Source organism: Camelus bactrianus, chromosome 14 (assembly GCF_048773025.1).
Source record: "Camelus bactrianus isolate YW-2024 breed Bactrian camel chromosome 14, ASM4877302v1, whole genome shotgun sequence".
Taxonomy (NCBI): Eukaryota; Metazoa; Chordata; class Mammalia; order Artiodactyla; family Camelidae; genus Camelus; species Camelus bactrianus.
Window position 1 is genome coordinate 71,194,923 of NC_133552.1, and position 26,001 is coordinate 71,220,923.

Consider the following 26,001-nt stretch of genomic DNA (forward strand, 5'->3'; position numbering starts at 1 on the left):
ATGGTCCTGCTAGCTAGTAAATCTGATTATTAAAATCAGGAAGGAATAAGAAGAAAGTAGGGAAGAGAGGGAGAGAGGAAGATGAGAGGGAGTGAAAGAGAAAAAGGAGGGAAGGAAGGAAGGAAGGATTTGTAGTCAAACTGTTACATGTCAGGCCCTAAAATAAATTCTTTCCTTAATTCCATGAATTCACTTATTACACAATATTAACAAACTACTTAAAGAATGAATCAAAACCATATAAGATATTATTTCTCATGTAATGGAAAAAATAATACGATGAAGCAAATTAAATCTAATAGTGTTAAAATATTCAAAGCCTTTCTAATGATAAAAACTTTAAGTATAAAGTATTCTACTTCAAAAATGCTTTCAGAGATGTTATCAATGGTGAGAGGAAGTATATATCATATATAGTTTTCTGTTTATGAATTTGATTATATTATAGCAATGGAAGAGTGTAATATTAAATTTAAAAAATGCATATCAATTGAAGATATAAATTAACCTCAAATTTGGGTTGTAAATAATTTTATATTTAGCTTTCAGTTTTCTTTATGTTTTTATATAATTTCAGGAAAATAATTATCATACATAAATGTACAGATCTGAGTCTTTATCTAATATGTCTCAATCTCAAGAGTTCTAAAACTCCTCAATTTCCTTCTTTCCTTTCTTCTTTTCTCCCTTCTTTCCTATTCCTTTATTGGTAATTTGGGGTATAAAAGTTAATTGTTGGCAATATTTTATCAGAACTTATAATGTGAATGAAGGATGAAAGATATATACATATATACACACACACATATAGTGATGATCCAACTTGGAATAAATATTTCCATACTTCTATGAAAAATTGTGAATGAATTTAACGATAGTATGTTATTCCTTAACATTTTTCATAATATACAGTATATGTACTTACAACTTTATACTGTGAACTTAATTGTTTAATATCTACCTTCATGCATGGAAGAGTTTTTATGTTATTATAAAGCATACTTTAATAATGTGATAAAGGAGAATTACATGGTGTTAAGAAATTATGTTAATGTAATGGGCTTTATGAATTCACAAATTAGCTGAGCACTGAGAGTGATTGGAATTAGATAGGCAAATCTCTTGAGGGGAGTAGGGCATTGATGTGTAAAAGATTATTTCTGAGAGTGAGAATAGCATGTGTATGGCCCTGTAGCCTGAGGGAACATAGTAAGTACGAGGATTGTAAGACGTATATCTATGGTAATGATCATGAAGGTGAACAAGGAGTGATTTGAGGCAACTAACAAGGGTAAGGCCAAATATATAACAGTCAGCATATTACAGCAGGCTGTCCGGCGAGCCGGCCCTCCGCCCGCGCCGCGGGGTGGGCAAGCGCCCCGCGGGGGTCTCGGGCTCCCAGCCCACTGCCCCGCCTCCCTGCCACCCGCTAGGCGTCGTCCGGGGACGCCCCTCGCCGAGAGAGACCCTCAATCACAAGTCACCCCGCCCTCCCCACCCTCCTCGCCGTGCCACGCAACCCCGCCCCCGAACCGCCCTCCCGATCTCCGTGCAGTACCCCTCGCCCCTCGCCGGGAAGAACGCAGTGACTCCAGCAGCCCTGGCGGCTCTTTGGGCCCAAGGGGCGGGCGCGGCAGCCATTGGCGGAGGCCGCTGCCTCCGGCTGTCAATCCCGCGGCACGGCCCCGCCCCACCGGCGGAGCGTGGCAGGACGCAGGGCCGCGGGGGCTGTCGGGACGGCTCCAAGATGGCCGCGCGCTTGGGGTCCGCACCTGCTGGCGGCCCCGAGCCCCGTTCACTGCCACCGCTGCTGACCAGAGCCGCCGGTCGGCCCGGCGACTCCGGGGGCTGACCCCGCGGGGCGGGAGGCCGCCATGGCGACCTTGGAAAAGCTGGCGAAGGCCTTCGAGTCCCTCAAGTCCTTCCAGCGGCCGCCACCGCCGCCGCCTCAGCCGGCACCGCAACCGCCGCCGCCTCAGCCCTCTCAGCCGGACCCGCGGCCTCAACCGCCACCGCCGCCCGCCCAGCCCCCTCAGCCGGCACCGCGGCCTCAACCGCCACCGCCGCCCGCCCAGCCCCCTCAGCCGGCACCGCAGCCGACGCCGCCTCAGCCCCTTCAGCCGGCACCGCAGCTGCCGCAGCCTCAGCCCTCTCAGCCGGTACCGCCGCCTCAGCCGGTACCGCCGCCTCAGCCGGTACCGCCGCCGCCTCAGCCCCTTCAGCCGGTACCGCCGCCGCCTCAGCCGTCTCAGCCGCCGCCGCCGCCTCAGCCGGTACCGCCGCCGCTGCAGCCCCCTCAGACGGCACGGCCGCCGCCGCCGCCTCAGCCCCTTCAGCCGGTACCGCCGCCGCCTCAGCCCTCTCAGCCGGTACCGCCGCCTCAGCCGGTACCGCAGCCGCTGCAGCCCCCTCAGCCGGCACGGCCGCCGCCGCCGCCTCAGCCCCTTCAGCCGGTACCGCCGCCGCCTCAGCCGTCTCAGCCTCCGCCGCCGCCTCAGCCGGTACCGCCGCCGCTGCAGCCCCCTCAGACGGCACGGCCGCCGCCGCCGCCTCAGCCCCTTCAGCCGGTACCGCCGCCGCCTCAGCCCTCTCAGCCGGTACCGCTGCCTCAGCCGGCACCGCAGCCTCAACCGCCACCGCCGCCCGCCCAGCCGTGGGTCAGGAGCCGCTGCACAGGTGAGTCCCTGCGGGCCCCTCCCCAGCCCTGCGCGGGTCTCCGTCCCTCCCTTGGCCTCCCCTGAAGGCCCCTGAAGGCCCCGAGGCGGTCCGGGCCCTAGGCCTCTGCTTTCCAGGCTGCGAAACTCGGGAAGGAACGGGGCTGTGTTGTGATCCGAGGCCGCGCGTCCCGTTCAGCTTCTTCTAGGCCACTCCCACCCCTCTCCTCCTCCGGGCCAGGTGTAACATTTTGTCTTCCCTTTTCAACTGACGGTTTAAAACAGTGTTTCAGATAACTGTCAAAACACTATGCATGCAAAACCCTAGGTTAACTTAAGGGAAGGAGTAGGAGAGAAGGGGGAAAGGAGCGAAGTTCACTGGTCACTTCTGTGGGGGTGGGTTAGATGGTCACAGGGGTGAACGCTTAACTGCTACATGGCCCCCTGCACTTACCATCATAGTCGTTACTGTTACTAACCCCGGACAGCACTGGTGTTAAGGAGGCATGACCACGGAACAGGTGCTCATTGAGCTTAATTTTACACAAACAGTAAGATTTCCAAGGAATCAAGACAGGCAGTAAACGCCAGCTGCAGAGGACAGCTTGTGCAGGGTTGGGAAACAGCATGGCATGATCAGAACTTTAGTTTGACTGGCTTGAAATGTAGAGGGAAAGGGAAACTTCACACTGATGAATCAGAGAGGAGATAGCTGTTTTTATTAAACTAAAATGGTTAAATGAGACTTGTTGGTTAATGATTTGCCTTAGCAATGTGAATTTGGATTCTGCAAGTATTTTATAAGTTCTGTAAGAAGCTTGTTTTAAAATTTCAGAACTCTTAACGTATTAGAAGTTCAGTTTTATTTTATAAGAATTTTTTTTAAAAAGTCTTTATTTAACTCAACTAGAATGGAGTTCCTTTAACATAGGAGACTTTATTATCTCATGTATTAATACCCGCTAGAGGTACACAATGACAAATGTGATTTATAAACAGACACATACAGACACAAGTAAAACAGAGCATGTAGCTTCAGTAACAGTTTAAGAGAAAAGTCAGAAACAGAAATTTTCCCTGGTCAAAATATCAAAAAAAGCACCTGGGGCTTATATCCCTTAATTGACTTGAGCTCTAAATGGACAAATACACATTTTTTAAAAAAAAAAAATTGCTAAGAGCAAGATTCTTTTTCACGTTGAATAATAATTTTGAAGTTTAAATAAATACCAACAATAGAGCTATGAGGGGGGAAAAATATAAAATACTGATTTTTTTTTTAACTTCACCATAAGGTGCATTCTTAAATACATAGGAGAGAACTGTCATGATTTGCGCAACTCACTTGCAAATAGTTCAACAGTATTAACGATGATTGAATTTAGGTGGTGGGCATATGGGAATTTATCATCCTATTAAACAGTTTTCTGTACTTCTGAGACTTAAAACAAAACATTGAAAGGAACCTGTTAGACATAATGCTGTATGTGAAGTAATTTGTTCCCTTTGTGAAATTCTAGGAAGGTTAAAATAACATCAAGAAAATCACAAGCATTTACGATGTAATCAGAACTACCTGAGGATCTGTGAAACTTGGTGAGTTGGTGAATTTTTTAAAATGTCTTAAAACATTTTGTTTTTACAAAGATTACAGGAGTAAGAGAAGATAAATTTTAATAAACTCTTAATATTTTTTTCCTGGTTGATGTGATATAATTAAATGTGGGGAAAAAAAGGTAAATTCTAAAAGGAGACACTACCTTGATGGTTTTCTATGGAGGAAACTCAAGCAGGAGGAAGTTTAATTTAAAAACATAAATTACTGCTCTTTGTAATACATTCTAAGTTGTCATTCTTTTGAATGCCTTCCTTTCCAGACAGGTGTGTTATTCTGGGAGATCATCAGGACTTCTGGGTATTTGGAGGTATTGACCTAACCAGTGGAACTGCTGATTTATAAGAAGTTGTCCAGAATTTTGGAAAACTGATTAGTAGAGGTAAATAATGTTTCCTTGGCAAGTGATGACAGAAAGTGACTTGAGTGAATTTTCCTTTGTTTTTAGGCAGATGTACCTAACCATGTATGTTAACAATGATTACAGGCTGGAGACCGAGAAGAACTACCATTTTTGCCGGCTGGGATGAAGAAAAAATTGGACTTCTGGGTTCCACAAATGGGCTGAGGTAACTAAGACAGAAAACGTATCTTCTTGGTCAACATGTAACTCAGGGTAATCACAGATGTGTTCCATTACCTGATATTGTTTTAATTTGGATAAATACTCAAGAAAATTTAAGAAATAGAGTTTGTTTTTGCTTTTACATCAGTTTGGCAAAACAGAACAACCTCTTAATTATTAAGTACAAACCAATTTTTTCATTATTTTTAAAATATTTTAGTTTCTGTTTATATTTGTTTTGTGATAAGTAAAATCTGTAAGCTCAGAAAATAGTCAAACCTAGGAAGCTGCTTCTGACAAGTGAATTAGCTTATTGAAAATCTGATATAGATCCTTGGCATTAATTTTCAAGTTTTTACAGTTTCCTTGGATTTCTTCTATCTAGGAAAACAACATGCTCTTTTAAGATGACTATACTCTGATTATACTCTCTCCTTTATGGATTCCATACTAAATTGTAACCATACGTATATTTTACCATTTACAAAAGTGCCTGATTGGGAAGTATAATACATTGATTTTGTAAATTGAATTACTCTAAAATTTCAAGGATTTACTTTTAATTCAATTATGATTAATTTTCATTTGTCACTGGCTCTTAATGCTTTATTTTAAAGTGTCTCTCATAGGCCCCCTTCTTTCATCTTCTTCCCTTAGGCTCTCTGTCCAGTAACTCTAAGTTCTTACATGTTCAAGGTAGGCTTGTGTATTTTTTTAAAGGCAGGTGCACCAAAAAGCACTTTCCTGTGACTATCCTCTGTTTTGTTCATCATTTATGAGTCCAAATTTTATAGAATTGGTTTAAAGAATATCATATCTTTCTTATCATTGTGTCTGGTTTTTAAAATGCTTTCCTTCTGACTCATTTCCGCATACTTTAAAATAATAATATGAATCAAATAAGTATGGGAATAAAATCACAGTTACTTGTATCACATTTGATTCCATTTATATTGCAAAGTCTTATTATTATGTTGGTGTTATGAACATGCATTTCATTATACACTTATTTACATGAATCAGATCTTATTCATTAAGGTCATTTACTTTTAGAAATATGTAATTTCTTGTGAATACATGTATATAGAAATACATGTGTCTTTCTATAATTTAAGCAGCTTAGAATACAGATAAAATAAATCCAAGATACAAGATAATATGCCTTGCATTAATTTAAATTCATTTGAGTTGAAAGACAATTTGAATATTGTTTCCCATTTTCTACTAGCTTCTTGATCATATTCAGCAGCACATTTACCTTTACATAAAGTTAAGAAATCTTTTTTATTTCTACTGTAGCTCTGTCATAATGGAAACTCTGCAGTAGAATCAGCTGTCATCTATCCCATGTGGCCAAGTGCAGAGGTGAGAATTCTCATTTCTGGGATGACCAGTCACAGCTTTAAATGTTTTTACTGTAACTGCTCTTATAAGGTAGCAAGCTAGAGAGAGAGAGAGAAACAGAGAGAAGGAAAGAGCTCTCTCCGCATATTCCCATGTGTATGATGGCATTAGTCTTCTTCTGCTGTATTTTTCTAGAATGTGTGTGCGTGTGTGCATGTATGTGTGAGATAGAAATGTCTTGTCTTTGTCCTAATAGCCACTCTTCTCTCCCTCTAGTTTTTTCTCTATCCTCCCCTCCTTTTTCTTTTTCATCAATATCTTCTCTTTCAAAAAATTCTTGATAAATCAAATTTCCAACTTCCTCACTTTTAATATGGTAAAGTTACTTGGATCCCCAACGTCAAGGGATCTCATACTTTAATGTCTGTAAGGATTGCCAGGGACACCTTTTAAAAATACAGATTTCCAGGCCTTACTTTGAGCAGTTCTCTTCCAGTAGATCCAGGGTGAGGCTGAGCATCTCCGAGCCTTACCCCTTCATATTATGGTGCAGGGGATCAGGGACAGTTTTCCTCTGGGTCTCCCTGCTGTTGCTATGAACAGTGGCTACAGCATCACTAATATTTTTCTTTCTTGTTTTAATTGCATTAATATTAACCAGTTAATGGCATTTTCTTAAAATTATGGTCAAAGGCATAGGCATTTGATTTATAATGGTATCTGCAAACCACTCTTTTACTGAATTAATTTGTTTGTTTTGCTTGTATTTCCACAATTGTAAATGCCGTGAGTTAAGTGACTGCTTTGCTTCAACTACAGGAGAATGTGAAAACACTCCAGGAGAGAGAGGTTGCATATATCAATGCAGACTCATACACAGAAGGTAAATTTTATTTCAGATTGTCATTAAATAGTATACCAGTATTTAAGTCTATCAACTCCAACTCATAAACTAGGATTATCCTCTTTCTATGAGATGCCTCAATAATACCTCCATTTCTCCATTTTACCAGAGAGAACATTATTATGATTCAAATGAATCAGTATGATTCATAACTAAGCTATTGATCCTAATTTCTTTAGTATATTTACCATTGGCCTATCTTGGATTACTACTTAAAACTTTAGTACTTTTGACATTCTTCCTGTGGAGCTATTTTTAAAAGTTGGGCTAAAGTATTTCATACAGAAATAGTTCCTGTATGTATTGGAACAACTCTGAAATAAGCACCCACTACAGACTTCCTTTTGACCCTGACATGTGGAATGTGCATCTGTAGGCTTTCATCGTGTTATGGTCATTTCTAGGTAAGTGTCACAGGACACATGTTAGTTACTGACACGCTCTAGTTTAACGTCTTGATATTGAATTGAATGAATGAATAAAAATGTGAACATTATGGCCTTACCACTTCCTTTGCCAAAGACCCCTAGGTACTGCTGCCGTAATGAGCAATGGCCCTTACTGTTACTGCAGGAGCTGCGGCCTTAGCAGCAGAGTCTGCCTCTGCAGTCTCCTATCCCGAGTGTGTGCTGCAGCCTCTCTGGCTCCTGAAGAGTTATTTCCACCTTGTGTTTTAGTTTTAGCCAGACTGTCTGTCTGTCTGTCTATTTATCTACCTACCTATCTATCTATTCTAAAATTTTATTTATTTGTTTTTACTGAAGTACATTTGATTTGTAATATTAGTTTCAGGTGTACAGCGAAGTTACACAGTTATATACATATACATATACATTGTTTTTAGATTCTTTTCCATTATATGTTATTATAAGATACTGAATATAATTCCCTGTGCTATACAGTAGGTCCTTGTTGTTTATCTGTTTCATATATAATAGTGTATATCTGTTAGTCCTGAACTCCTAACATCTCTCTTCCCTTCCCCTTTTCCCCTTGGGTGACCATAGTTTCTTTTCTATGTCGTGAATGTATTTCTGGTTTGTAAATAAGTTCATTTGTATCATTTTTTTGTTTGTTTACATTCCACATATAAGTGATATAATTTGATATTTGCCTTTCTCTGTCTGACATACTTCACTGAATATGATAATCTGTAGGGTCCACCCTATTTTTAATTCTCCAGGAATGATGCCTTCAATTTGAAATCTGTTATATCTTGTTTATAATTAGAAAATAAAGTTAGAATTAAATACAGGTTTGAAGTCCATTTGGAGGTATTAAAATACTCTCTTATTTATTTTGCAGGCAATTATACTCTCAGAGTTGACTGTACACCCCTTCTTTTCCAGTTGGTATATAAACTGACAAAAGAGGTATGTAAGTAGATCTGTCATAATGTTTTTTGATGAGTGGATAAATCAATAACTTTTGTTTTCTAAATTACTAAAATTTAAACTGGTGACAGACATAGCTGATTTGTATAAATAACAAATCAGAATGAGCTTTAATACACTACTTATGTGACATAACTATGAGAACAGTAGTGCTAGTCTCTGTTCTAGTAATAGTTCCTAATAATTGTATACATTTGTTAAAATGTGCAGGGTCTATTGTTTCATGGGGCAGAGTCTCTTTGATATAACAGAGAGAATACTGAGCTGGGATGGGGAAGCCTTGGCTGTGAAGATTGCCTTGGCTATTCATTCATTCATTCATTCATTCAGCAAGTATTTATTGTGTGGTTACTATGTATCAGGTCCTATGAAATGAATTCTAGCAGCTACAGTGATAAAAGCACAAGGTTTCTGAATCCAAATACTTTATAATCTAGATAGGCCACAGACCTGTAAATGAGGACTCATACTTCACTTGAATATTGGATACTATATACAGTGGAGGACAGTTGTGGAAGAGAGAAGTTAAAACCCTGGGGTAGCTGGTGAGGTTGGAAAGCATTAGAAGGTGTTTACAGAAGGATTAGTGGTTAGGCTGTAAAATGGAAGGATGTGAAAGTGGGGAGAAGGTTTCTCCTCAGAGGACACAGGACCTAATAAAGACATGGATGTGTGAAAGAACTTTTCCTGACCTCTGGGTAATGCAATATAACCTAAATGTAAGGTGTTGGTGAAAAACCTGGCAAGAAATGGGGCCTGACACATAGGCCTAAGTGTTCATAAATCTGGTGATGGAGAAATTAAAGAATCTTTAACAAGGTTGTATATTATCATTTTTATTCATTAGAAAAATTACTCTGTATCAGTGCAGTGAATAGGTTAAGCTGTAGTAAGTCTAAAAGCAAAATGGAAATAATTCCACATAATTATTTAGCGCACAGGAATTTATAAATACTAGTTATTGATGTAAAAAGTACTCTGAAAATGCTAATGCACTCTGAATCTCTAAAAATTATGTGATCTACTCATTGAGTATATGTGTGCTTCATTTAAATAACCCCCCATTATAGAATTTAACTGTAAAAATATTTCTTTCAAGTAGGTATCACTTAGATGACAGTGGGAAGTAGATGTCACATCTCTGTGGTCCTGTTTCCCAATCGCCCTTCATCTTGCCCTGTCCTTTTCACTGTTAGTGTCTTTAACATCTCATCCTCCCAAGTGAGCATCCTCCCATGCCCATCACAACTCCCACCATACTGGGAAGCTTAGGTCCTTGATCCTTTTATTGAAATGTCCCATAAAAACATCTTATCTAAAAGCATGCTGTAAAGACAACCCTTGTTGGGGAATCCTTCTCAGGAGATACATTTACACTCTGTCCTACAGAGGAGGCTCCTGCCTTTATAGGAGGGGTAGTAAGAATTTTAGGGCCAAGAAGGAGAAGCTTAGGTCTATCCCCTTTGTACATTTATTTAATAAGTATTAAATGTGTAAGTGGTTACCATAGTGACAGGATAACTCAAACAGATTCTGCTATTAGTGTGTTACCTGTGTAGCCAGGAGAGACTATGATCAGGAATTTTCAAATCCAAGATAGAGGTTAAAATCACCAAAGTGAATACAGATAAAAGTGTGGGAAGCAAAAAATAAATATCTTAGTTTATTATTTTACATGTTGGAATTAAACAGCCTGCTTAATGGGAAATTGCAAGTTTTTTTCCCATTTTAAAGCCTCTTTTATGTTAATTTGAATTTAATTTTCATGCCACTTTATATACAATATATTTGTCTTTCAGAGTTTTTGTTTTAGGTAGTTTTTTATTAACAGTTTAACTGGGAAATTAAAATGTATCTTTAGAAGTTACATTATCAGGATGAACTAATTAATTGTCCAGAAGAGAAGAGTGAGATTTTATAATCTTGTTTGATTTGTTAGTGGAAGAATGAGACATCATTCATCTGGAGAAATGCTATTGGTTGCTGAGGGCTCAATCCCGAACTGGATGATTTGATTTAGAGACATTTGGCCCATTGGCTTCACCACCAATTTGTCCATCTCTGAGTGAAGGTGGGAATCCTATTTTCTACAAATGTTCTTTGCTAAACACGTGAGCCTTGTTCCACCTTTGGAGCCTTGTGTAAGTTGGTTTACCTTTCTGCACCTGAATATTCTCATATATAAAATCGGTTTGACCAAGAAAATAATTATGAAACTGTGCTCCAGTGTGGTGCCTCAGCATCTGGTGCAAGGTCAGGGTGGTGGACACTGAAAAGGCAAAGCTCTAGCTTCCACACATGACCCCACCTCTTCCTCAACTGAGTAGTGTCTGTTGTATTTCTTTTATATAGAAGAAGGTTCCACTGCTGTATCCTTCCCCCACCCTTAAAAAATTAAGAAACCACTGGACTAGACCATCTCTAAGGTCCCCACTTAGCTCTAAACTTTTCACTACTATATATATATATATATATATATATATATATATATATATATATATATATATTAAATGAGGTTTACAAGGAGTAGTGGGTGATAATCACAAAAACTGTATTTGAAATCTGAAAGCTTGGGTTCTGCTTCTGATTCAGACCTTTTTAAAAAAATTTCTTACTTTTAGCAAGTCATTTAACTACTTCTTAGCTTCAATTTTCTGCTCTTTGAGGGCACAGAATTAGATTCTTGAAATAGTCTGTATTCTTCAGGTTTCTAGTGTGTTTTAGAAATATTTGTTAGGGGAGCTAGAACAGACAGGGCTTCCACTTCAGCAGTGCAGTTATGTTTTTACCTTTTTAGAATTAGAGATTGAGAAATCATTTCATTTGAAAACAAAATGATTCCATTTATTTTTTATGAAAAGTTTAAAATCCACAGGATTAGATTATAAATTGCCCTTTATTTCTGAAATTTAATATATTTATTTATACAGATTAAGTGGTACAATGAAGACTGCAGTACAGAATTTCTTTCTCTTATAGTGTGTTAGTTTTCTTTGCTTCATGAAGGAGCTGTATGAAGCTTGTTAATAACAACACAGTATATCTTTGATAGAGTTCAACTTTTCTTCTTTTTTCCTTTTTCTTCTTAGTCTTTCCAAATTAGGATAATTGTGGTCTCTGACTTTTTTCCAGTTACATTTTTAAAATATACTTTTATTTTTTACATTCTACAATCACTTTTGACTTTTGGAATTAATATAAGATAGAGACAGGTAGGCAGACAAAACCAAACACTAAATGATAGTATTTTCTTCTAGGAAGTTAAATTTTGGTTATAATTTTGCCGGGGGGGGGAAAAAAAACTTCCTAAGACAGTGGAAACTACTGATAACTTTTAAAAACTAAGTCAGTTTATGCGAGTCATGCCTCCTTTCATAAGCATGTCATTATTAACAGGAAGTTTGTTGGCTGTGATTTATTCTGTGTTCCTATTTTACAGGTTTATTTAACGCTTTTGGTGAAAATCATGACAGCCACATAGATTTTAAGGAGATATCCTGTGGGTTATCAGCTTGTTGCAGAGGACCTCTGGCTGAAAGACAGAAATGTAAGTGTGTTAAACATCACAAAATTTGGAAGCTATACAGAGAAAAAAATTAGCATCCATTCATGTAAAAAATCATCTGATTAAAGCTTGAATTTTCATCCCTTTGGCAAATAGCAATCTCTTGCTGAGGTTTTACTGAGGTCAGTGTAAAGGTTCAATCATCTGTTCTTTTTTACTGTGGAGTAATTTAAGATCTTTGTTATTAATAATGGTTGATTTTCCAGATGAATGTACAATTCATGATAAATGAACTACATCATTCATGATGTGTTTGAAAATGTTAAGCATATAGAAAATATTTTCTGGTAGTCTATATAGAAAATTTGTCTTGCTTAACTTGAATTCCAACTTATTTTCTAGCACTGTGTATATTGATATTTTATTAGCAAAATTAAATTTATGATAAAACAATTTTATTAAATACTAAATTTATCTTTTAAACCTAGCTAAAATATTATAGCATAATTTATAAGCATATTACATGAATAAATCTTAAACATATTTGGTTAGGAAAATGCAGCAGTTTACATTTAATTGGAACCTAATTCTTATATATTCACTAGGGTCATTATCTCTGCATCTTTGTAAAATACAGCTTCACAAATACTGCATATTTTGGGTATGATACTTAATAGTTCAATATTCTTTAGTAATGTTGTACTGTGATGCACTCAGTTAATTTAATAGCATAATTGTTACACGGGTGTGTGAAGTAGATAATTATTTAATCTTAAAACTTTAGATTTCTTTTATCTTCCCTGATAGTATACCATTACTCTAACCTGGCTTTGTGATAGATTATTTGTTCACATTAAAGTTCTGGTATTAAAGAGGCTGAAGTCTTTGTTTCTCAATTGAGGTTAATTATTGTCTTAAATTTTTTTTTTAATTTATTTTTTGCCAGTGGACTAGTGGAAGTTAACCAACTAGACTAACTAGCAATTTTGCTGATATTGATGTTAATTAGCCAAGTGCTGATATTTCGGATTTTTAGCTTGTTGTATATAAACTTCATTGAAGATTTGAAATTGTTCTTAGGCAAAAATATTGGGTGCACATTAATTACATTGGAGAGACAAAATCTTTATACAGTCATCTCTCATTATCTGCTGAGGATTGGTTCTGAGACCCCCTCAGATACCAAATCCATGGATGCTCAAGTCCTTATGTAAAATGGCATAGTATTTGCATATAACCTATGCACATCATCCTGTATACTTTAAATCATCTCTAGGTTACTTGTAATACCTAATACAATGTAGTTATTTGTAAATACAATGTAAATGATATGTAAATAGTTGTCAGTGCTTAGCAAATTCAAGTTTTGCTTTTGAGAACTTTCTGGGAAAGTTATATATATATATATTTTTTATATATATATATTGTTTTGATCTATTGTATAAACAATAGATACAGGGGGCTGACTGTACCAGCTTTTTGTTGATTCTTAATGTAGATGGAATATTTTCAGCATTGTAAGAATCAACTCTGAAGTGATCAGTTTTAAATATTAGAAATTAATTTAAAAGCTTGAATTACCTTCTCAAAATCTGTGAGATATTGTATAGTAACTTGGCCCTTTTTCAGTTTGCAAGAAATTTAACTTTAGATTTAGGTGAAGGATAGAGTTCTCTAAGCTGGCTAATGCTATAAGGAGAGAGACTTGTGAAGTGTACAGGAATTCCTACAAGTTCAAAGGACTTTAAGGACACAGTGTCCTCCAAATAAGAACTTAATCCAGAATGTAGTTGTTTGAGGAACTAAGTAATTTTACTAGGGCAGCTTGTAATAAAATGTATTATACTTCAGAATATGAAAGTAATTTCTCTCCATAAGAGTTCCTTTTCTTTAGTTTGCTTCAAGGTATTTGATGTTGACGGTGATGGAGTTCTTTCTAGGGTTGAACTGAGAGACACGTGGTTGCACATTTAGAGGTCTGGAAGGACAACTGCACCGATGATACCCTGGTAAAGTCTGATTGCATACATCTTCTTGCATGTAAACTTCCAACAGGAACATAGAGTGAAGAATTTTTTAAAAGAGGTTAAGAAAAAGATTTCTTACTACTTCTAGGTTCTATATTATGCTACTCAAAATATTCATAGCCAAAGATGCAAAATTGGGAAGAGAATTTGCCTTAGAAAATTTAATTAACTGAATGTATTATGTAAAAAAAAATGAAACCACTGGAAAATTGTCATAAATTTTTAAGGTAAACAAGCAATCTATTTCTGTAATTAAAAAAAAAAAAAAAGAAAAACCTTGACCGAAAATACTTTATACTTCAGCTACTGGCTAATAAAAATGATACCTTCTCTTTCCTAACTAGTGATTTGGGTTTCTGGTTTTAAAGGAATTACTTGTGGATCTATCCTACATTGTAGAAGACACATAGAATGCACATGACACCACAAAGGTGAGTCTAGCAGAGACTAATTTATTCTTTTCTAAAAATACATTATATTCTGAATTGGTGTACATACCTTACGTATACATACTTGAATCTCTTCTACATCATCCCTGCTAAATGCTTATTTGGACCTGTGGTTACAATACCTCCAAGTTGTCCCTAAGGAAAGCCCATTCCACCTTTAAACAACTCCATTAAGTGTTATTTACATAAAAACATTATATTTTATAAGCTAGGCATTTTATAAAAATTAAGTAGAGACAGCCCTTGCCATCTGTAGTTTATAATCTTTACTTCTCTTATTTTGATACATTATGGTAAGACAAAACTTATATTGAGCAAAAGAAGCCACAGAATAAAAGAACACATTGTACAATTCAATTTATATGAAGTTCTAGAACAGAGACAGAACTAATGTTAATAAGTGTTAAAATAGTGATTTTGGAGATGGGTGATTTAACTGGGAAGGACCATAGGATATCTGGGATGATGGAAATTATTTTTTATCTCAATCTGGGTGGTGTATATTGTTTAAAAAAATTTATTTTTCAATAATATTGGTGAGGGTCTGTCCTAAGTTCTTTAATAGCAGCCACAATAATTGTATAATAGCAGAAACGAGCATGTACTTTACAAAGAATAAAGCCTTGAATTTTTTTAGTTTCACAACATTTATTAAAGATACTATAATAGGTTTGTCTTAATGTGTATGTATCCCTGTGAAACTGAAGATAATCCATATATGTGAGACACATATGAGTTAATTTGACCCTTTCTATTCAAATGTTGACATGTACCAAGTAGCAGATGGTAGGATGTAGACCATAGTGGTCTTATACAGGCTTAGAAAAATAAGTAACATTTTTTTTAATCACAAATCCAGAAGAAATCATCATAGTCTTATTAACTGACACTCAATAGAAATAAATAATAGAAATGAATTTTTCAGGGCTTGATCTTTGTTTGGCAATTCAGATAACCATCTTCATTTACTTTTCTGCCCAAAACTAAGGTAGCCATTTCTATTTGGTATATATGAAAACAGAAACATAGGAAAGTTTCTTTTAGGAAATACCTTATGTAGAGATACAATTTCCATCGCCTTTTTTCTGGGTGTTTGATAAGTATGGAGGTTATCATTGCTGTCTATTTTTGTGTAAGACCGAGTTTCTTCTTATGGCTGTACTTTTGAACATTAAAAAAAAAGATCATTTAGCTGCTCCATCTCCGTGTAACCATAATAATGAAATGGTAAAAATTTAGAATAGAATTTGGACCTTTCAACCAAACCTATTACCCATATTCACTGGTGACTAGACTGTGACAATATTACCCATTATTTTGTACCATTACATTGGTATTAATATACTTTAATGGAAGTTGCATCATGAAAGCCAGTAAGTACCATCACAGTGCTTTAAAATCTTTTCTTATAATAAATGGTATTATATATTGAATGAATACATGAATATCATTAATAATAAATACTATTAAGTATCATTAAATAATAAATCATTAGATAATAAAAGTATAATTAAGTAATAAAAGCTAAGAACATTATTATTCATCTAGGATTGTTAAGGTGATTGTTTAAAACATGAAGTAAGAAACATTTGGTTATATTTTTGCCTCCCAAGAAATATTGTCTACTGTATATAAATGTAATTTTTGGTACACTTTGACACCAAAAAAAAAAAAAATACTGCTTTACTCAACTTGTGAAAGTAATGTTAAATTTTATTTTGAGGAAATGTTAATATAGATACTCATTTATTATATATATTTAGTTCTTTTAAATCTCTTAAGAAGTCTAATAATATTGCCAGATGTTTTAAAGAAGATCTTAGAAAATTGTTAGGGTCAAAGGGCATAATCCAGAGAGTTTGGAAAAATGCTTTCAAAGTTAGTAAATAATCCTTTTTCTCTACCCAGAACCTTTTGTGGGTTCTGTTAGTAAACTTCAACTTGAACCAGAAGATACTGTGAGTTATTTCCCAGGTCTTACTGGAGGAAGATTTTTGGTGATAAATTGCCCACGTTATGACTCACTACTTCAGAGTTTGGTTACTTTTGAACTTATTTTTGCTGGCCTACTTTTAGATGAACACATAGCATCTACATTAAATCATTAGTTTTCTTTCAGGCAAATGACCATTGCAAGTTTAATAAAACAGATTTTATTCAAATAATATAAGAAAATGAAGATTTAAGATGTTCTTAAATATTGTTTCTCTTTCAGAATGGCCATCTTAACTCTAGAAGAATATCAGATCTAGAGTATGAAAAATGTTCTTGCCAATGAGTTTTTGAATCTACTTTTCCAGGTATGTTTAAGGTAAATGACAGAGACCGAGGGCAGTGGTACCAGTAGTTCTACATCTTTTCCATTATGTAGTAGTTAGACAACTAGACTACAAACCATATATTGTCGAAAGAACTGCATTAACCTGTACACCACCTGCAGATGGTAAGTTAGAGCGTGCGTGCTTCTCAGAGTCACAATGTGCATGATAGGAAAGTAGAGTATAGCTGATAATGTTTATCTTAATAACTCATGATAGAGCAGATTGTAAACACATAGAAAAGAATTTAAAATGTAAAAGCCATTATAATTTGCTATTTTTCTTTACTTTTTTTTTTTTTAAGACCCTTCCTAACAAGTAACGCAGTGTGGACAGAGACATAGATCATAAGTTGGCAGCTGTAAATTTTTCACAAAGTATACAATCTTTCCAGTTAGGAGGTTATTTTAGATGCAAAGCTGTTTGTTAATTTTCTTTTTTTTCTTTCTTTCTTTCTTTTTTTTCTTTTTTTTAATTTAATTCTTTAGAAGGCCCAAAAAAGATTGAAGGAGAAAGGAGGAAAGAAAAGCTGTCAGGGGTGAACATGAAATCATAAAACTTGCCAGATTTTAACTATTTTCCCAGTTAAAGTAGTTCTCTTTGCTCCAATTTAAAGAAACAACTCATAGTTTCCCATTTTTCATAGTTCTTCATAAATATATGTTGATTTAATAGTATTTTACAGGGGGGAGGGGTGTGAGTAGGGACAGACTGGAAGTTCAAGATTTGTAAATACTGACTATATATAGAATAAACAAGTTTATACTGTATAGCACAGGGAAATATATTCAAGATTTTGTAGTAGCTCATGGTGAAAAAATAAGAAAACAAATATACGTATATTCATAAAGGACTGAAAAATTGTGCTGTACACCGGAAATTGACACAACATTGTAAACGGACTATAACTCAGTAAAAAAATAAAAATAAAGATAAAACTGTTAGAACACTATAAAAAAAGTAGTATTTTAGATTTTTCTTATTTTATTCTCCTTTTCTTATAAAAGCACCCCTATGAAGATAAATAAGGCTTGATATCTTTATATCTATCATGATCCTCCATTGTAAATACAGAGTAACCTGCCTGTGACACAGCTATGTTAGAATAAATGAAAGTTGAACTCTTCCTGACAGCTAATAACTAATGTATATTTAAAGCATATGAAATCTGATAAGCCTATGATACCCATTTAAATCAATCAGTTGCTCTACTGTCAGTTATCAGCCAGGATCTAAGTTGATGTCTTTATAAAACATAAATACATATAAAAATAATATAAACCTACTGTAAACAGAAATGACTTGCTTAGTAATATGAAAATGGTGCAGCTATTTTTTATCTCATTTAAAATGATGTCCTCAATTACTTTAAGTTATCATTAATTATATAAACATTTTGACCACTTAAGTTTGTGTCTGAGTCATCTTGCAGCTCTTACATAGCAAAGCATTTTGAACTTTTATATTGCCTTTCCTATTTTCTCATGCTTATCAGGGACTTGCATAGGCACTATTTTTTCTATGACTCTATAAACAGATGTATGCCTGAGATTTTCTTTTGTGTCTCAGTGTCTCTAGCATTATATTACTGACAGATTTTTTGTTGGTTATCAATCTAATTTTTTTCTTGGTATATATAGTCCTTTCAAATATATATATATGTAGTCAGTTTACACTGTTGTGTCAATTTCTGGTGTACAGCACAATGCTTCATTCATACATGAACATACATATATTAATTTTCATACTCTTTTTCACCATAAGTTACTACAAAACAGTATTGGATATAGTTCCCTGAGCTATACAGTATGAACTTGTTTATAAATTGGGAGTTTGATTTGCAGGTACTAAATATTAACATTACATTTTATGATGCTCACTTTATCCCATATTCAGACATGCTTTTAAAACTTTATGTTCACTTAATATATAAGTAAGCAGACTTACTCTAAATTGTTTTATTTTCTGTCTGTTTCTAAAATAGAATTAGCTAGTAAATTCAGTGATAAAAGCTTGAATTATACTTTTATTTTATTTGCCAAGATCCCACTCCTGGCTGACCATTTTGGGTATTTAAGTATAAAGTAAGTAAATGTCAGTAGAATTAGGAAACCATTCCTGTGGTAATATTATTTTCAGTCCTTTCAAATAAACTCAGTGCCCAATATTTTGCAGAGGAAGCATTCTAAACATGATCAGGATCTTCTATCTTGTACGTTTGTCAGAAAGTGTCAAATGTTAAACAGTTTTATAAACAGAATAGTGCACCACACTGACCCCTAACTATATCTATGCTCTAATCCTGAAATCTGTGAATATGTTATTTTACATGGCAAAGGGGATTTTGCAGATGTATCAGGTTAAGGACTCTGAGACAGGGAGATTAGCCTGGATTATCTACATGGGCCTAGTCTAACAACAGGAGTCATTAAAAATTGAAAATCTTTCCCAGCTGTGGTCAGAAAGATATGAATTTGGAAGAGGGATTAGAAAGCTGTAAAGCTGTTAGCTTTGAAGATAGAGGAAGGGCCATGGGTAAAGAAGTGTGGGTGAACTCTAGAAGCTGAAAAAGACAAGGAAATACATTCTTCCTTTGACCTACAGAAGGGCATAGTGCTGCTGACATCTTGATTTTTAGCCAAGTGATACCTGTTCCTGACGACCTACAGAACCATAAAATAATAAGTTTGTGTTGCTTTAAGCTGCAAAATTTGTGATAATTTGTTACAGCAGTGATAAAAATAAGTATAGGGGAGATAATCCAAATTTATGGATTGGAGGGCTCAACATTTTAAAGATGTCAGTTCCCCTTCAACTGATTCAAAGATTTATATGTGCACATCAAAATCCCCAACAGTTAATTGTTGTTACTGTTTTTTTGTAGAACTTGACAAGCTGATTCTAAATACATAGAGAAGCGTGAAGGGCCAATAGCCAAGATGATATTAAAGAACAATATTAAAGGACTTATTATAAAACAATATTGTCTATGTGACAACTACCTAAAGTTAGACATATAGACCAATGGAACAGTATTGAATTAAACCCTGTACCATACATGAACAGTAATTTTAGATAGATTATAAATCTAATAAATTTGAAACATAAAGCAAAGCATCTGGGAGAGGGTAAAGCTCAGGTGGAATGTGTGCTTAGCATGCATAAGGTCTTGGGTTCAACTCCCAGTACCTCCATTAAAATAAATAACCTAATCCCCCACCAAAATAAAGCATCTAGAAAATAGTGTAGGAGATATTTTAATGACTTTGAAGTGGCAAAGAGTTCTTAAACAGGACACAGCACTAAACATAAAAGAAGAGTTTTAAGTTGGACTTCAGTAAAATTAAGAATTATTTTTATCAAGAGATACCATTAAGAAAGTGAAAAGCTAAGCCACACGGTGGGAAAATATATTTGCTATACCTATATCCAACAAAAGACTTGTATCTAGGGCATATAAAGAACAAAAACCAGTGGAGAAAAAGGCAGAACCTCAACATTAAAATGTGCAAAAAAATTGAACAGGTGCTTCACAAAAAAAAAAAAAAAAAAAAAAATCCAAATAAGCTATGAAAAGAGGCTGACCTGTTTAGTAATAATGGAAATACGTACTAAAACCACACTTGGAACACCATTAGACATCCTCTAGAATAGTTGTTAAGTGATATGAAGCATTGGTGAGGGCAACAAGCAATGGGGACTCTTACACATGGCCAGTGGGAATATAAATTCTTACAAATACTTTGGGAATAGGCTTTTTGAATGAAAGTTATATATGTATATGTGTGTGTATATATATGTACACACACACACACACACACACACACACACACACCCTATTACCAAGGGTAACCCATGTGTGTACCCTTCAGAAACTTCTACATCTGAGCACCAAAGGACATCCAGAAAATTCTCATAATCACTATTTATTATAGCCCCAAATAGAAAATGACCCAAACACCTGTCAACAATAAATACATAACCATAAGTGGTGGCACATGCATACAAGTTGTATACTTTAAAGCAATAAAAATAAATATACTAGTTTACAGAAAACACTAGTGGATGAATCTTACATAATTTTGAGTGGAAAGTATGGGACCAAAAATTTCAAAAGCAAAAAAGCCAATCCATGGTGGCTGAATTTAGGATGGTGAGTCCATCAAAGGGGTGCCGTAGTATCTGGGAAAAAAACCCAAAGTGGAACAGCAATGTTCTGTTTCTTGACTGGATGAAGGTTACATAGATGTGTTTACTTTGTGAAAAATCACTGAGCTGCATACTTAAGATGTGTTCACATTTAAGCATGTATATTATATTTACATTTTTAAAAAAAATGTTTGCTTGCAAAAAGATATCCAAAGCCTAAGTATTTATCAGTAGGAGGATGGATAAAACAAATGATAGTATATTCAAACAATGGAATACTATTCAACAATAAAAAAGAATCAACTACTGATACAAGGATGAACCTCAAAAGCCTAATTTATACATTTCATTGTCAGGTAAATTTTAACTCAGAAGGTAAACAAAACTGTAAACAGGCATGTGCCCTGGGGGGAGGGGTGCTGTAGCCTTTGTCTCCTCAGACCTGTGCCATTACTGACACATCCCGCAAGAAGAGAGGCAGGGCTCAGCCACAGCTACCATCTCCTCCTGTGCATAGTGCCCTGGCGGGGGTGGGGCTGAGGCCTGAATCTGCATGTGGGGGCTCCACAACCTCCTAGGCAGGACTGAGACTTGTTTATAGCCTGAGGCAGGGAGGATCTTTCTACCCTGACACCTCAGAGAACTTGTGCTGCCAAGAGAAACAAGGAGCTCAGATTTGGCACAGAGCGTAGGTGGGGCTGTTCCGTGGGCTTCCCCGAGCCCACCTACAGACCGCCTACCCGAGGCAGAGCAGGCAGCTGCACAGAGCAGCAGAGTGACCAGCACCAGGAGAGGGCACAGCACCTGACCACGGTGCTGGGATGGGGTGTGATCTGCCCACCTGCCTCCCCCTGAGCACAGCATCTGACTGTGGCATCAGGAGGGGGAGTGACCTGCCCGCCCACTGGGTAAGAGCTCAGCTCCTGACCTAGTGTTAGGAGGGGGCACAATCTGCTAGCCAACAGCCACTGAGAGCAGCACAGATGAGGGCGCCAACAGAAGGCCTATGAAACAGCAAGCTGAGTTCACGAAGCAGGGCGAAGACACAAAGACCTCTCGATAAAATCATTAAGGGCACACCATCTCCAGGTTAAGTAGGTAACTGATACTCCTTAAGCCACGGTGCCAGAGAGATATGAGCAATGTGAAGAAGCAGAGAAACCACTCCCAACTAAAAGATCAAGAGAAATCCCCTGAAAGCATGATCAAGGAAATAGACATTGATGGCCTACTAGATCAAGATTTCAAGAAAAGAGTGATCAAAGTACTGAAGGAACTAAAAGAAATAGGGTTTAGGGATATAAAATATGTCAAAAATGAAATAGAAACTATAGAGAAGAACCAAGTAGAATTAGTAAACTCATTGGCTGAGATGAGAGCTGACCTAAAGGCTGTGCAAAGCAGACTAGAAAATACAGAAGAACAAATAAGTGACCTAGAAGACAGGACAACAGGAAGCACCCAATCAGAACAGCTGAGAGAAAAACAAATAAAAAACAATGAAAACAATATACGGGACCTATGGGGTAATATAAAGTGTGCCAATCTATGCATAATAGGAGTTCCAGAAGGGGAAGAAAGAACAAAGGGGATTGAAAAGGTATGGGAAGGACTCATGACTGAAAACTTCCCAAACCTAAAGAAGGAATCATATCCAAGCACAGGAGGCTCAGAGGGTCCCAAACAGGAAGAACCCAAACAGACCCACACCAAGGCACATCCTAATCAAGACAGCCAGAGTCAAGGATAAAGAAATGATCCTAAAGGAAGCAAGAGAAAAACAGAGTGAGTTACAAGGGAACCCCCATAAGGTTTTCAGCTGATTTCTCTACACTGTTTACAACAGCTAAGACATGGAAACAGCCTAAAATGTCCATCAACAGATGACTGGATAAAGATGTGGGATATTTATATGATGGGATACTATTCAGCCACAAAAACTGACAACATAACGCCATTTGCATAGACATGGATGCTCCTGGAGAATGTTATTCTAGGTGGAGCAGAACAGAAAGAGAAAGAGGAATACCATATGAGGTCACTCATGTGTGGAATCTTAAATATATGCAAGATCTTATGGTAAATCACAGCAAAAAAAAAAAGTGACAATGAATATATGTACATTCATGTATAACTGAAAAATTGTGCTCTACACTGGAATTTGTCATAACATTGTAAAATGACTATTACTCAATAAAAAATGTTTAAAAATAAGTAAAATAAAATATAACCTTTAAAGTACTGTATAATGAGAGGTGTGATGTTCTAGTATCTGTTCTAAGAAGTACGTTAGACACACAAGAATAGCCAATGGTCAGAAAGATCACATGTTATCAGCTACCACCCCATGCAAATTAATGGCATTTAGTAGATATTCATATATGTGTGTACATATATAAAATGTGTATTAGTATATATGTAAATCAAATAAAATAATCATATTATAATCTAATGTAAAATCATATCAGCAAGCGCACTGTGCTGACATAAGTGTCTTGGTGTAAACAGATTACAATTTTTTATTGAGTTGTCATAATGGGATAATATTGTGAACCAAGTGGAAATTGTAAAAAAATGTTATCCCAAAAAAAAAAAAAAATCCTGACTACATGAAAAGATGCACAGTTACTATAAGGGCTCTCCCCTTATTTACTATCAGTGTCAGAAAGTCTCTTGGAATAAGTTAGCAGAATTAAAAACTCTAAAAAGACACAAGAATGCACTCTCTGTTAAAGAAACCAAAAGAAAAAACAAATGAATGGACAATTAAAATCCTACAGATAAAAATACCAATTTTTATGGGAAATAGCCTTAAAATAAAAAATAAGGAGATTATATTCTAATTTCACTTTTTGAATAAAGATATACAAAATTTAGCTGAATACTTTCGTATTTTGCACTTATGAAGAAAAAAATGTATTTGCAATGAAAAAGCAGCCATTATCCTGCCTTTTGAGTATTCTAAAGTTTTAGGTTTGAATATATTTCATCTTAAATGGTCTTAAGCACTATGCACTGGTTGGTGTTTTAAAAATACCAGTGTGTGTGGAACTTCTAAAAGTGATTCAAAAAAATTTATATTTTTGTAATAATTTAGTAACGGCCCGGATATTATTTTTAAAAAGACTACTCACCATGGAATGGTGCAAGATTTTTTCAATGAGTTTATATTCACACATGTTGAAGATTGTCACTATATTATGAGAAAATGTCAACCATGGCAGTATTTTGACTTGAAAACGAGATAAGCTGAGAAGCATATTTTAAGTATAAAATAAATGATTGCATGCCTTTAAAGACAAGAAAGTAAAAGCATGATAAACTCTGACTTTGACACACTTAAAATATAAAAATTAACATAATGTGATTTTACACACTTCTCTTTAACTCTTTCAGTACTTTCTCAGCCCCTTTCCCATTACACCTGCGTCCCCGCTCCTGACCCGCGCGGTGTACACACCTCTGTTCACACGGGGGAGGGGGACCCGGGCGGTGAGGACCAGGGGCGCGGACACTCACCCGCTCTCTGCGGGCGAGGAGAATAGTCGAAGCGGGCCCGCCAGCGCACCCGTCCACTCCTGCCCAGCCGGCCGGGGCCCCAGCTCGGTCAGGTCCACACACACCCCGGCAGGAAGCGGGCGCAGGCAGTGGGAAACCGGCGTAACTTCAGACAGCGGGCGGGGAGCGTCCTCCTCCCGCGGACACGCAGGTAGCGCTGTCCCGGAGTCTCCATGGCGCCGCCCGCTCAGTCCTTAGGAAAACAAGCTCCGCCCCCAGGGAAGATGCTGGCTGCTGATTCGGACTGCGCATGCGCACCGCCACCTAAGACACGCTGGCTTCGCGCGCCCCCTGCAGGTCCTCGAGGGCGGTGCAGGATACTCAGAACTCACTGTAGAACACATGACCCCTCCCAGCCAGGATGCTAAATCACTGGAAATCTCAGTGCCCTGGCCTCTTTGTTGATGGCACTGGCGATGCGCTCATCCAGCCATGCCTGCTCTCTTGCCTGGCACATGCCTCAGTCTTTGGAATCCCGCCTGAATCAGATTCTGTTCTGGAGGAAGGACAGGTGCAGAAGAATCTCAATATTCCAAACTTAGAAGATGATCAGGAACCCAAACTCAACTCTGTCAACTCCCTGGGGTCCCCTGAGGAGTGTGGTTTTCTCAGACCATCTGCCCTGTGTCAGGAGCAGACCAAGCCTCAGGTAGCTTAGAGAGACTATCATGCAGCACATGCTTTGGACGGTTCTCAGTTCTGACCTGCATGATCTTGAGACCCTTTTGTAACTCCTAACACTGTTTTCTCATACCTATAGTGATGGTTATTGATGACTGAGTTAATCCTCTTACAATGCTGAGGTGCTGTTGTTCCTTGGATAACCGAATATTTTGAAGGGATCAACTGTTTATCACTTCCCCCTAATTAAGTATGTTTTTAAAACTAGAAATGTTTCAGGGGGCAATCAGGTCCTCCTCTTGCACCAGTTCCTGGTGTTGGCAGTTTCTGATCTGAGCTCCAGATCCTGATCCTGCCGGTGGTCTATGGTGATGCCAGTGTGTACATGCTCTTCCTTGTGCACCAGTGTGGAAAGGAGGCAGCCCTTCCCCTACATGAGGCTGCAACATGCTGACACTCAAAGCAGGCACAATGAAGAATCAGCTAGAGTTCCCGGTACCAGCTGTCCCAGGTAGAAACATCACCTTCACCACAGTGTTCCTGTGCTCCTATCAGGCCTTCACTACTCCCAGCAGGCCATGCATGAGCAGTGTGACAGGTGACTGCCTGTCCCAGCACAGCATGGTGGTGATGATCCCACCTTATCTGTTTGTCTTTGGAGTGTCCCCACGCCTCTCTGAGCTTCACTTTGCTCTTCTCACAGGCAGGCTTGTACAGGCATGAACCTCACAGGATTATGGTAGGTAGTCGTGGTAGCTGCTCACCCAGTGGCAGGCTCTGCCGAGAGGGCTGCTGGGAGTGCTGTGTGTCTTCACACTTGTCCTTCACTCTCCCCAGTGAAAACACTCTTGGCCTTATCCTTCCCTGGCCTGTGGCCTTTCTGTTTGCAAAAGAAGAT

General features: G+C 37.5%; 1 protein-coding gene across 1 annotated transcript; it reads left to right on the forward strand.

Annotated features, from left to right (window-relative positions):
* Nucleotides 1–23,166, forward strand: LOC141579805 (uncharacterized). The gene is made up of 13 exons (XM_074378636.1): nt 1–16; nt 1,556–2,676; nt 4,175–4,250; nt 4,532–4,651; nt 4,757–4,838; nt 6,134–6,199; nt 6,998–7,061; nt 8,388–8,455; nt 10,416–10,547; nt 11,916–12,023; nt 13,876–13,990; nt 14,377–14,439; nt 16,673–23,166. The coding sequence occupies exons 1-3, from the start codon at nt 1–3 to the stop codon at nt 4,181–4,183; spliced, it is 1,146 nt and encodes a 381-aa protein (XP_074234737.1). The 3' UTR covers nt 4,184–4,250; nt 4,532–4,651; nt 4,757–4,838; nt 6,134–6,199; nt 6,998–7,061; nt 8,388–8,455; nt 10,416–10,547; nt 11,916–12,023; nt 13,876–13,990; nt 14,377–14,439; nt 16,673–23,166.
* Nucleotides 23,167–26,001: the final 2,835 nt, after the last annotated feature.